The 12,996-nt window shown below is 40.1% G+C and overlaps 1 protein-coding gene across 2 annotated transcripts; it reads right to left on the reverse strand.

Annotated features, from left to right (window-relative positions):
• Positions 1-263: 263 nt before the first annotated feature.
• LOC137278208 (uncharacterized) lies at positions 264-12,599 on the reverse strand. Of its 2 annotated transcripts, none has more exons than XM_067810416.1 (22): positions 12,052-12,599; positions 9,450-9,939; positions 9,244-9,299; positions 8,120-8,771; positions 7,830-7,946; positions 7,611-7,702; positions 7,341-7,436; positions 7,013-7,132; positions 6,792-6,914; positions 6,596-6,670; positions 6,125-6,246; positions 5,504-5,608; positions 4,659-4,754; positions 4,008-4,130; positions 3,599-3,827; positions 3,240-3,386; positions 3,041-3,132; positions 2,874-2,947; positions 2,596-2,675; positions 2,243-2,393; positions 1,714-1,787; positions 264-1,616 (listed from the first exon to the last, which is right to left on the reverse strand). In XM_067810416.1, the coding sequence occupies exons 1-22, from the start codon at positions 12,344-12,346 to the stop codon at positions 1,600-1,602; spliced, it is 3,426 nt and encodes a 1,141-aa protein (XP_067666517.1). In that variant the 5' UTR covers positions 12,347-12,599; the 3' UTR covers positions 264-1,599. The 2 variants fall into 2 exon arrangements, 1 of the variants encoding a protein (XP_067666517.1); XR_010956650.1 differs by having other exon boundaries at positions 976-1,616; positions 3,580-3,827; positions 12,052-12,542.
• Positions 12,600-12,996: the final 397 nt, after the last annotated feature.

The raw sequence follows: 12,996 nt of genomic DNA on the forward strand, positions 1-12,996 counted from the left end.
TTAGATACTACACAGGCCTCTTTTCATTCAGTGAACACATAACAAAATATGGTATAACTGAAAATAACATATGTTGCCTTTGACCACGCTAGAAAAAACATGGTGTATTCACGCCATCCACAACTAGATTGTTGTAATAATATATACTTCGTGGATCAATAGATGAATAATCATGGTTGCCATTTCACTGACAGCATGCACTTCACTACTATTCTCCAAATCAAGACTATTATTTGATGGAGAAAGAAACAAACCAAGAATAATGTATACAAAAATGTTTATTTAGTAACAAACAAATATAGCATACCAGCAACATCATTAACAATAATCTGGAACATTGCATTTATTCTGTATTATAACGTCACATTCATCTGACCTGAAATGGCCTTTTTGCTTGAAGTGTTCAAAGTATCTTGATTGTATCTTGAAGTATTAAAGTATCTTGCTTCAAGAATCATAGAATATGTCTTCCCTTCCAGAGTCACTGAATCCTTGATACCTGCTAGAAATGATAGAATGTAAATGGTACATATTTAGGCAAAACATGCTTTCTTCAAAACATCTAATACACCATCTTGTCTCAACAATATCTTAGTTATATATTCGTGTGTTCATGTGTCTTGTTTAGTGCAAAGGTTATGACGTGGAAATGTAGTATGACTGTCAGTTGACGCCATATGACACAAATTTCACCTCGGTATTATCAAATTCCTTTAAACCGAGTCTACGAAGATTACAAAGGCGTATGCTAAAAGAATCTTTGCTCGGGTGGATTTCTTGATCTTCCTCCCATAATTTGCGTTTAAGATACATTACTAATGTTACGTAAATATACTTGTCAAGATAGTCCTGCAATGGTTTATTTGGGTTAATTCGATGTATTCCCTAGTGTGTATTATATTCTTCTCATGTACATAATCTTACAAATGGGAGGATTGTATTGTAATAGTGAAGGAAACATTTTGAGAGTTTGGGTTTTTTTTTTCTTTTATGTTTCATGTACTTGTGAATCGAGTTGCCAAATCTCATCTGTATCTCATCTCAAATGTATTGAATGTATGTCAACGTCAACTACATCCACGTACACACCTACACCATTATAGACACATGATTATGGATAAATATCTTTTGAGCGATGTAGACATGTACCCTTGTAACTATAGACATTGACGTTGACACTGAGTGTGATGTTCCAACTAGCAGACCTTAGGCTCTTCCTCCACATATCTGACTTGGAAGCCAAGTAAACAAGTTCCCATCATTCACGCTATTAATTAAATTGTGAAATAGGCTATGTTCGGCAAGTAGAGAGGCACTAATGTACTAAGAGTAGAAAGTAGGAAATAATAATACCGTAACGTGAGAAAGCTTTAATTATATTTCGAAAAGAGAATATCTTAGACTAAATTTGACATTCCACGCAAATATTCAGAACAAATATGCAAATTTTACAAAACAGACAAAGTCTCTTGTAGGTAAATAAGACGCATTGTTCTGTGATAACCGACTGCTGGCAGACAGTAATCCTGAGGTAGCTGCCTGATCATAAAGACAACACTGCCTCAGAGCCTCACATGTAATTCATACAGCAGGGTAGAATCACTTCTCGTCAGCACCTGCAAATGAATGTAAGACAAAAATTAAAAGTCAACCAGGATTTAATTTGGATTTTGTTCGGAAATACATTCAGCGATCAACAGAAATACCACTTACATGTTCTCTTCACTTCTCTTCTGGATTCATTACTTAAATCCTTCTCAAACATGTCCTTGAAGAGTACTCTGTAACTGTAAACACCATTACATATACAGCAGTCTCATAGTCTCTGTGGAAAGTCTAGTGGAGAGCAATGTCATTGCGCTCATGGACATACAACTGACAAAAATTATCACAATCATCATCAACACAATTTGTACGCTTATCCGTTGCACATGCGTGTGTGTATTAGTGTATGCAAGCATGTATTTATAATTTTGTGCATGTGTTTGTGTACAAGTGTGTGTGATTTATTCTTATACGTGTGTGGATCTATACGTATGTGTGAATGTCACACGGCATTTGCAGTCAAGCGAATGTCAGTCAGATGGAACCAGTCCCATCTTTGATTTCAATCAATCTTGACTGATCGGTCTCATTTAAGTGAGCTGACATCAGTATCAAATAGGATACTTTATGTATGTCTAAACCTGGAGTGGGGAATGAAACCAATCACAGATACGTCAAGGACAAAATTGGACTTTACCTTTTATCACTCCTCTGTATAAGGCACGACCCATTACTCCGTTTTTGATACTGGTCTTCAAGCTTTCTCTGCTGATCTTCTGTATATTTCTGCCACTGTTTTCTTTCGTCCTTCCAGTACCACACCCACGTACCCTTATTCTGCACCTTGACTGTAAGATAGCAGAAGGTTTAGATATAGACAACCTCTGCATCAGATACTGATCATGTTTCATCGCTGCACAGTAGGCCGTCTGACTTGTGCTTCTGACAATATGAGTGTGTAATAATGGGATATATTGATAAAGATATTCTAAACCATATGACTGACATGGTGGACATATTGTGATCACTCAAACTTTGACATCACTTAACCTTGTGTGTCTTCCTCGATGTTGGTAGGGAGCTTCCCCTGATATGATCTTGTAAGTTCAGTCAGTATGTCACCCGGGTCTCTGGAAAAATATCCGTTTTAAACGCAGTTTTACTTACGAGAAAATATGTAGTTCCTTCACAGTAACGTATGTTTGTTATTATTTATAATTGTCCACTACAGAGCACCATGATTCCAATGTTTCCCTGATACAGTGGAATATACATTATATTATGTTGTGTATTTTGCGTAGTACAGGAAGTAGCTAGAAGAACAGTACCTTAAACTGAGATCCAGTTTTCCGTCAGCACCATATCGATATGCGCCTATGTAACAGGTCTGTTTCCAGCGAACCTGGTGAGATACAATGGAGGTTGTTATGTTGGTTTTAGTCTACCGAGAGAAGGAAGTCGCTCTGACAGAGATTCCGTAGCCATTTCATCTTACCTTTACCATCCCTTGGTCATTCTTTCTGATGACGACACCAACACATCCAGGTCCTCCATCCTGGCAGCCGTAGTCGTCCTTCCAATCAGGCCCTGCAGAAAGAGTGATTAGTTTCAACATTTCACAGTAATATTAAACACTAGGACAATTAAGACGGTCATTTGAAATACACAAACAACGCCAGTCATTTCACACTTACCTCTCGTGACCTCACAGCCCACTTCAATAAGCATGTCCGATGCAACTAGTCTGGGTTGATCAGGAGCTGGCCACACGTCGTATTGGCCGTCCAAGCCATACCGATACTGGTTGAAAGTCCCATTATCCCACTGGACATACAGTAAATCTAAACAGAAACATCACTTTGCTTATTATACAAAAGACAAATGTTTGAGGGTCGAAAACCATATTTCACCCTGGCTGGGACATGGCCATGTTGGAATCATTGTTCATGAATTAATGTCCCTTTTGTAAATACAAGGTTAAATTGCCGTTTCACAACAAAATTACGTCGGTTTCACAATATTATTTTCACTTACAAATACTAATGATAATTACGTTGTTCTCCCCCATATCGTCCTCCCCCTTCATTATGGTTGATGATTGTGCCCGGGCCTTCTGTGTCTTGGTTCCCCCAGTTCCAGTCCGGACCCCTGGTCACCCTAGTCCCTAAGGGAGGAAGGCTATCCACTTCAGATATATTGTCAAACCCATCAGCGCCCTGGTCTTCGTTCCCATATCCTTCTTTACCTTCAAGCTTAGCCATGACACTCTCAATAACCTCGGTCTACAAAGTAAAACGTTTGATCCGTGAGGAAGACAGAATATCTTCTTGGGGTACATTATTCCAACATTTTAACAATGCTGTGGAAGCTGTTGGGCCTGAGACTTAAGGCTATTGAAGGTTTTCAGAATGAAATTTAGTTGGGAATAGAACTAACCGACTAATTGTGAGAGCCTCACATACCTTGTACTCCTCCTCCATGTCCCCAGCCAGTGCACCCATAATTGTCTCAATGTCCTGACGAATGTCTCCTGACTCAGGACCAAGCTGTCTTTGGAGACATACGAACACCTTGCCCACAGTTTCCTGAACAATCAAGCAAAACAAACCGATGAAGACGCAGGCATATTACCATACGTGTATAGACAGTAGTAAGTATATATTGCCATGATATTAATGTGGGTGCACAGTTTGAGTGAACTTAGGCATGTCAGTTCAAAATTTACCCATATAGATACAGTATCTCAGGATGATGTTGCGTAAATGCATTCCTTAACTCCTTGAGTACAAGTATGACTATTCATCAGACTGAATATGTTTTCAAATGTGTACAAACGTTTATTTATCAGTCAAAACGTTTTAAGTAGTGACATCAGTTGTGTCCTTCACACTTTTCTCTCTTTGACCTTTACGCTTTCTCTCTATAACTTCCTAAATTGTATGATACTTAAAAGCATGCATATAGTTAGTGGTTATTACAAGTAGGATAACATGTCCCTAATACTTATATTTTTATTAAAATATGCTTAAATCGGGTATGAGTAAACATGAGAAAAGTCTATTTCGTAACCTTCCATTAAAGGCCGAGGAAAATGGAACTGTGGATCCTGTTACCTGTATTCTCTGGTACTGACTCAGTTTCGGTATAACTGAGAGACCGCCCACCATGTAATGTCCCTTGCCCATATCTGCCAGCGACTTTAGGAATGACTGAAATGACGTCATCATATACACGATGAAGCCTGACCTCGCTATGATCATTACAGTTGTTACCCGGTAGATGTGGGATGGAATTTACACACGGTTTTTTTATAAACGTGAAATATACTACACTTAAAATACATGGTAACACCCTAAAATTTTATAGTCATATATCTTTATAAATGGTACAGCCCCGGCCTCATTGAAATCTGTTAAACGAAGTGATGTCATTGATACCCTAAGCTAAATGCAACATTATATGTGCTAACACTTTAAAAAGCATGTTAGAACATGAAGTAAAGTGATGGAATTGTGATGCTTCAATGCTCTGAGTAGCTTCTTCTAAATAAAACGTAGCCACAGGCTGCATTGGAAGTCTTCCTCATGCAACAGGCTGTTGTGGTTGGGCGTTGAAATCAAACATGGTGCTCGAGTATTTCAGCACCTTTGTTCTTCGCTGCTTTTGACAATGTTTCATTTGACTCAAACACAACGTATACTAAATCCGTTGTTTCACTGCATGTTCTAAAATGTTGTTTAGAGCTCTCATATAGCATACAAAAGTTGCTTTTACTTAAGGGTATAAATGACCTCTCTTTGCTTCAGTTTATATATGACTATAAAACATTAGGGTGTTCCTAGAGTGTTTGTTTGTCAAATATTTTTATGGCGTCTGGGGATTACGTATGTGACTATGAATAAAACACAAGAGATCCAAACATCGTCAATGCTGACTTGACAGGAGGGAAGAAACGTACCGTATTTGCATTTCCTACCGGAATCCACACCAAAGGTTTAGGAAACGTTGTTTGATTCTTCTTTGCCGTAAATTCTTGCATCAGCTGAATGATGCGCAGCTTGACCTTATAAAGAGATTATCAAAGATTATCAGTTCTGTCTTGGCAAATGAGAACACAGCGAAATTATACAATTATACTACGTGCAGCACTATTTGCTACTACCACCAAGATCTGCACCCGAGGCGGCTCCACTCAGGCTTACGCCCCAAGCTTCCACGCTCACCTCGGCGACCCTCCTACTCCTTGCGGCGTGGCTCCCCCAAGGGGTTCTTTAGTGCCGCAACGGACTCCCTTACGTTGTCTACCCGTGAAGGTCCCGGGGTAGAATAGGTCTTCGGCAACTCATGCTTGCCATAAAAGGCGACCATGCTTGTCGTAAGAGGCGACTAACGGGATCGGGTGGTCAGGCTCGCTGACTTGGTTGACACATGTCATCGGTTCCGAATTACGTAGATCGATGCTCATGTTGTTGATCACTGGATTGTCTGGTCCAGGCTCGATTATTTACAGACCGCCGCCATATAGCTGGAATAGTGCTGAGTGTGGCGTAAAACTAAACTCACTCACTCACTCCCTTACGTTGTCATCGACGTTGTCCACATCGCCTGTACAATCCTCTGATTCATCGGAGGCCTTCCCGTCTGTGATTATGATGACACGGGGCTGAAGTCGATGGACACCAGAGATGCTCAATGCACCCCCTAAAAATCGCGGACTCAGGAATACATAAGGCATGTTCATTGTGCAACACCAAAGATCTTATCTGATGACAGAATGTCTACATCTATATACTAGTCACGTAATACTGTTACACATATAAACTAGTCACGTGATATGTTACATCTATAAACTAGTCACGTGGTAACAGCATCACACCTACACACTAACCTGATGATTTGGACACTAGCTGATCAGATGATCTACGCACAATTAGGCGAGCTTTAGACTTACCGTGCCTTAACACACATACATCAATCAGATGACTGTGACACTTTAGATATACACAAACACAGTGTATACAAATCGTGTAAGTATTTTTAACATACTTACCTCGTCCATTGATGGCACAGAGGCAGACCATAAGTGCTTCAAATAGTGGTGATCGACCGCCAAGTTGAAGTTTATCTAGGACAGAAATATTTGAAGGCATCTCTACTTTGTTGGTGTACGACAATTCTAACAGACATTTAACAGTTGTTCCTGTTAGCACTCAGTAATGATTTCAACGTTAACGTGTATATCTTACCAATTTTGTCTCTGATACTGGTATAGTCATTGCTCAAATGGTGTTCGATTTTTGAACGTCCTCCGAATGTCACAACAGCGATATTCTCCTCGATTTCGTGCTTCGCTGCAATATCATCCAAGGCTGAAACAATACATGGTATTTAGTTATCATTTGAACCAGCAGTTCTGTTAGGTGGTCGCACATATGTATCGCACCGACACTAGGCAGAGTCTACATACCGTCAATAAATGCAAAAGCAATGTCCTTCATTTCTGTTAGTCCTTTCTGCCCCATACTGCTTGAAGTGTCCAGACAAAGGATCGTGTCGAGGGCTTTGGTCTTTGGAGGCATCGGGATCTCTGTGGGAATATACAAGGGAAAGTGTATGCAGTAGGAATTACACGCCCTTGGTCTGCAAACATTTAACGACCGATAAATCCACTTTAAAAGATATAAAGAAATACTTTAATATTTACTTTTACATAAATGAAACAATAAATTGACGACAGCTTTATGACACAAATTCCAGTGTCAGTTGACAGTGTATATTCATTTACACGGCCGTACCGTCGATCATTGCCAGTTCAACCGTTTGTATCAACCGTTGTACTTCTGGGGATGAGCCGTGTACTCCATGTATCTTTAAGAAGTGTTGTGCTTGTTCTGTAATTAGCAAAAAGAAGTATTACGTTACTTTCGATGTGTCAATTTGTCATCCCTCGCATGTTCTGATATTCAAAATTCGCTAGTAGTGAAACCTAGAGGAGGAATTGCTGAGTGCAGCATAAGCCTCAGTTTACTCACTCACCTAGTGGAAGGTACATGAAATTTTCTTACGTCTTTGATGTCTTGGAACCTGAGATGGACGGTGTTGTGGTTGTGGTTGTGGTTGTGGTTGTGGTTGTGGTTGTGGTTGTGGCCTGCTGTTTCTATAATAAAAGAGTGCACATCCCTGTGAAAACTGACATGTACACAAGTTTGGTTATTCTATTATTTTTCACTGACAGAATAATTTATCAGAGCAATATATCCCATGCATTAGAGGAATTAACCTACCCTGAAGCTTTATTCTCGCAAAGTGGCAAGAGGTCCCTGCCTTGCGTCGCAACTATTAACTTTGGGTCGAGTCTGTAACCACCTGCTGCGCCTTGACTTGAGCCGAGCATCTCTTCTCTAAGGTAAAATGAAGAGGTCTTAAGATAAATGTAAATGGTTAAGAAAACGTAGTTTAATGTATAACCACATATTATGTCATTGTGGTATTGGTTAGAATATTCATGCAACAAAAAGTATGTTATTTCCAGATACATTCATCATTAGTAAGACTAAATGTCTTAACATCTCACTGTTTTGCATCGGTATTGGATGACGTTTCCTGTTGTTTCTCCGGTTTCCCCAAAGTTGACAGGGGTGTTGCTCTGTTGAAAAGGACATCATATACATTTTCTTCAGGATTCCATGGACCTTCCTGTCGTGACACCTCAGACAGAGGATGTCCAACTCCATTCTTCGACAGTTTGTCATCCAACTTCAAACGATTATCACTTAACGGATTTTCTGGTACCACTTGTTGATGGGCAAAGTTTTCTTGGTCAGTATCCTCATGTTGTTTCTGATTTTGTCCCGACTGTTCCGATATATCAAGCTCTGGTTCCACTTGACTTTTGCGTACCTTCATTTGGCTTACAGAATAATTTGTTTGACTCATTACGACAACGTCCTCCTTTCCTATAGCCTGACCTCCCTCAGAGGTAGATGTCGGATGAGTGTCGCTGTCAGTGTCTAAATCATGCGACCCAGACGGATGTGGGGACTCAGTGGCACCTTCCTGGGGCTGTTTTGTGCTTATTTTCTGTTGCACAAAGGACATGAGCGTTTTCAGCGTGCTGTTAATCTCCTCGTTCTGGGCCCGCTGTTCTTCAAACTTCGCCTCAATGACACTTCTTTGGGTCTTCAGATTTTCTTCAATATCCTCAAACTTCCTCTCTGTTTCAGTGTCTGCAATACTCATAGATCAGTCATGTGTAAGCAAGACAGGTTTAGTGACATCGTAGTGGCATCTTTCACTGAAGATGTCGGCATGTGAAACTTAGCATGGGGGTGAGTGAGTTTAGTTTTACGCCGCACTCGGAAATGTTCCAGCTATGTGGCGTTGGTCTGTAAATAATCGAGGCTGAACCAGATATTTTAGTGATCAACAGCAGGAGCATCGATCTGCACAATTGGAAACCTATAACACGTGTCAACCGAGCCTGACCAGCCGGTCCCGTTAGTCACCTCTTACGACAAGCATAGTCGCCTTTATGGCAAGCATGGGTTGCTGAAGGCCTATTCTACCCCGAACCTTCATGAGTGTCTTGGAACGGGGACGACCCAATTTTGCATTGTATGGAACACATACTTAAATTTAAATTCATATTCAAATCTATTTCGTGCATTAGAAATTTAATTTTAAAATGTCAAGGGTTACCACTGTCGTCCAGTGAATCGACCACTGTACTCCGGTTTCCAGCTTCACCAGCGCACCTTAAACATCAAATGTTAACGGATGAAATAACCAATGGGTTTATATGCTGACATTGAACATCGTGCGTGATCAACCTAGTAGTATAACAGATAAACGGGCATAACGCTTTTACGTGTTTAACAAGCCGTGGCAACAAGTACACAACATACCCAGTTTCATCAACGTTGTCAGCAGTGTTTGCCAGAACAGAGTCACCACCAGAACGGGTTTGGTTCGTTGGCTGTGTAGATACTGGAGTATCGTCTGCCTCAGTATTGCGTTCATCATAAGTTGGCTCAGATGAATCACTGAGGTCCAAACTTAGTTCCAGTGAAATGTCTCTGTTGGCACATGCAGACAAGACAATTTGGACATCTCGTTCCAAGTCTTCAATCACACTCCCAATTTCATCCAAGCTTACAGTACTCTCATGAGCTAGCCCAAAGCCAAACGGGTTATCCTGTACGTATGTTACTCTTGCTCGGTAGTTTGAGTGAATCTTTTCTGTTAGTTCGCGCAGCCGCTTGTAATTGTTCGAAATTAAGCCGAGGATAATGTCCGTATTCATAGCTTTCGATTCCGCATAAACGTGCACTTGGCAAAAGGAACGTGGCCTGTTTGTGAGACAAGACCATGACAATGCGGCAACCGTAAGAGCATCTGTAATGAGAAGCAGCATTTAACTGACATATCTGTCTTGTTGATCATCATCAGACGGAAATGAATTACGCACGCACAAACAAAATACATATATTATATAAAGAAACATTTGAGCACCTCCTGACATATCTCACGATTGAGTGAGACCAAATCTTAACCCTTTGGAATATATCTAGGACATGGTTGGTCGTCATATGCATGAAAGGGATCCAAATGGAAGCTACTTTATACGAGAAATGAGGTAGACTGGCCATTTATCATGAGCAATTATAATCATAAAACGAACATGGATTCCAATAATTTTGAGTCCAAATATCATACTGGTCAGAAAATCTCATGTTTTCCATCGAGGTCCCCACGAGAAGTTTTATGTACCTGCCGCTAACCTGTCATTACAAATACACAGGATGTGTTTAATAAAGTTGTGAATGTAAAGTTTATATGAATGTTCACTGACACTACTCCTTTTTATTATAATGATAAGCCTGTTTATATTTGGGTGCTCTATTAGTTTCAGTTACTCATGGACATGAAGTCATCACATGCTAAACTTCACATTGTCAAACAAACTGCGATATTGATCAAACACAAAATGCTAAAACAAATATTAGGTCGGAATGGCGGAATGGGATTACACATTAAGAGTTGAGTTGGGTGCTACGGCACATCAGCAATACTCAAGCCATACATTGACGAGGTCAAGCCTGAAGTCATACACTTTTAAAATACAAAGTCCAAAAAGAGTTATTTTTCTTTGTTTGTTTTTTGTTGGGTTTATTTTTTTTTTTTTCTGAGGGGGGAGTTGTGTTTGTTTGTTTGGGTTTTTTGCTTTTTGTAATGTTTGGGGGTTTTTTTTTGTGTGTTTTGTTGGGGTTTTTTTGTGTGTGTTTTTCAAAAAAACAAAGAAACATATATGTTCATTACATTATAATCACTTACAAACAGGAAGCAACAAATTTAAAAACAAACAATCTGCCATTCACATAACATACTAGTAGTTACAATTCATGGTACAGATCGATTTCCCTCAGGTAGCTAACAATTATATGTCCGCTGACTCGGGAAAACAGGACTTTCTGATTTACCGCCTCTCCTTGCAATTGACAAGTTACACAGTCAAGCAAAATATTTTGATGGCGAACGCTTCATCGCGAGTGATACACATAAGGAGTCCACCTCCATCAGTTTTTAGGAGGCAGTCATGGGTAAACCGACAATCGTCGTAAACTTACATTATCACAACTTGACTGACAACCAAAGTAGGTATACCGAATTGTTGACTGCAATTCGTGAAGCTTATTTCTTCCTGCTTAGATGTCCCACCTTTTTGCATAAGATCCCGACTATGCCTTTTGAAAGTGGGTTTGAAGTTACTGTTCGGGATCAACAGTGGGGATACGGGCTTGCCAAGGGCTGTTTTTGCCGACGTGACCCGACAACTAGCAGAGGACGATGTCACATTAGCCCGTAGAAATATCGTTGTAAAGTTCTAAACTGTTTATGATGATAGTGTGACCTGAACTAACATTTTGAAGTGTTCGGTGGCAAGAAAAGATAAATCTGTAATGAAGGTTTTGCAGTGGTTCTGTTGTTTAATATAAGACAAGGCCTGGAACGTAGCTTTAGTCTAAGCTGTGAAAATGAAACTGTTGACTGAAATTCTGGAGGAGCCATTCTTGAATCCAATGACTGTAGCAGTGACAACTTGGCCATCATCCTTGGATCCGTCTGTGAAAATGGATCTATGGATGTAATGCTGGAACGCTAAAGGATTTGTTTCTGACATGTTGAGTTTGATGAGGGTAAGATCGACTTGTGCAAGTCAGGGTGGCGAAGACAGAAGTCGGTAAGGTGCTATGATGCTGAGATCAATTTTAGCTGCAAATATGTGTGTTTGAATTTTTATTCCAAGACGTTTTCATAGAGAGGGTTGAAATCAATTGTATGCTGAATTAGAATGATTTGAACGTATTGATATAGGTACAGAACCGCTATAATAGAGAGGGGGGAAAGTGTGTTCCTGCAGGATGTTGGTAACAGTTGAGCCATAACAAAAGTATAATAATCTTCTCAATAACGACAACAACACACCATTCATGGTGAGACTCTGACCTGTAATGTTGTCTCCTGCTGTCAACATGTTCAAAGCATCCTGGTCTGTGTTGATATCCACCACGTCACAGTTTTCTGTAATCATTTTAACATCAGCGCCCACTGTCTCTCGGAAAATAAGGCGTCCCATTTTCTGATTTCCTTTACTATCGTCAGTGTCACCATGTTCTTGTTTCCTGTCGTTACTACTGTTAGCAGATGGTTCTGGCGGTATATCGATTATAAATTCTTCATCAGAAGACTCCATTGTGAGGGTGCGCTGCCTTTCTTGTGTGGCTAGTTGCCTCTCTCTCATGAAGCCGTATGGGCCACGTACTGCTGTCTGGTGGTGGACGTACAGTGGATGATGTAATGGTATTATCACTTTCAGAATGATCAGACGTTTCACATCAGAGTTTAGATGATGGAAAGTTTCACACTGAAAATACTTTTATACTTCTAAGCATACTCACAAACCTACTAGGATATCAAGTAGATAGGGCTTTCACTATGTCACCCGTTCATTCTGCAACGTACATGCAGCTACACGGGAAGTAGCCTATTTTAATGCTCTAGTCATACCGAAAGTGTAATCCCAGGAAACTACATGGGAATCCCCCAGCTGAAAATAGACGGGCTGAGTGTGGCCTTTCTGACACGTGATATGTTAGCTTTCATGTCGGTCGAGGTGACTCAAAGCAACTCATTATGACCTGATATTGTAGCTGAGAGACCTAACGCTCGGAGAGACATAAGCATGCTTATTATTGTATTAGGAGGAGGTAAAGCTAGGGTCTGTTTCCTTCCCAACTCTTACAAAATATAACATGTAGTATTCAAACAATTATTCCCATTTAAATTCTGTTTGACTACTAAGACAGAAGACTAAATTTTATGCATAGAAACAAACCTTGCCTTTTAGACACACGGTTACATGTTTATGGACACATGGTGTGCTGTAAATTC

This window comes from Haliotis asinina, chromosome 3 (assembly GCF_037392515.1).
Source record: "Haliotis asinina isolate JCU_RB_2024 chromosome 3, JCU_Hal_asi_v2, whole genome shotgun sequence".
NCBI classification, from domain to species: domain Eukaryota; kingdom Metazoa; phylum Mollusca; class Gastropoda; order Lepetellida; family Haliotidae; genus Haliotis; species Haliotis asinina.

Excerpts from the sequence above, each read along its gene's own strand:
- LOC137278208 (XM_067810416.1), bottom strand. The coding sequence starts at position 12,346 with ATGAGAGAGAGGCAACTAGCCACACAAGAAAGGCAGCGCACCCTCACA. Across the intron at positions 5,609-6,124 it reads TGGACAACGTCGATGACAAC|GTCAAGCTGCGCATCATTCA; the intron begins GTAAGGGAGTGA and ends TCTCTTTATAAG. Across the intron at positions 2,676-2,873 it reads AAACTGGATCTCAGTTTAAG|AGACCCGGGTGACATACTGA; the intron begins GTACTGTTCTTC and ends ATATTTTTCCAG.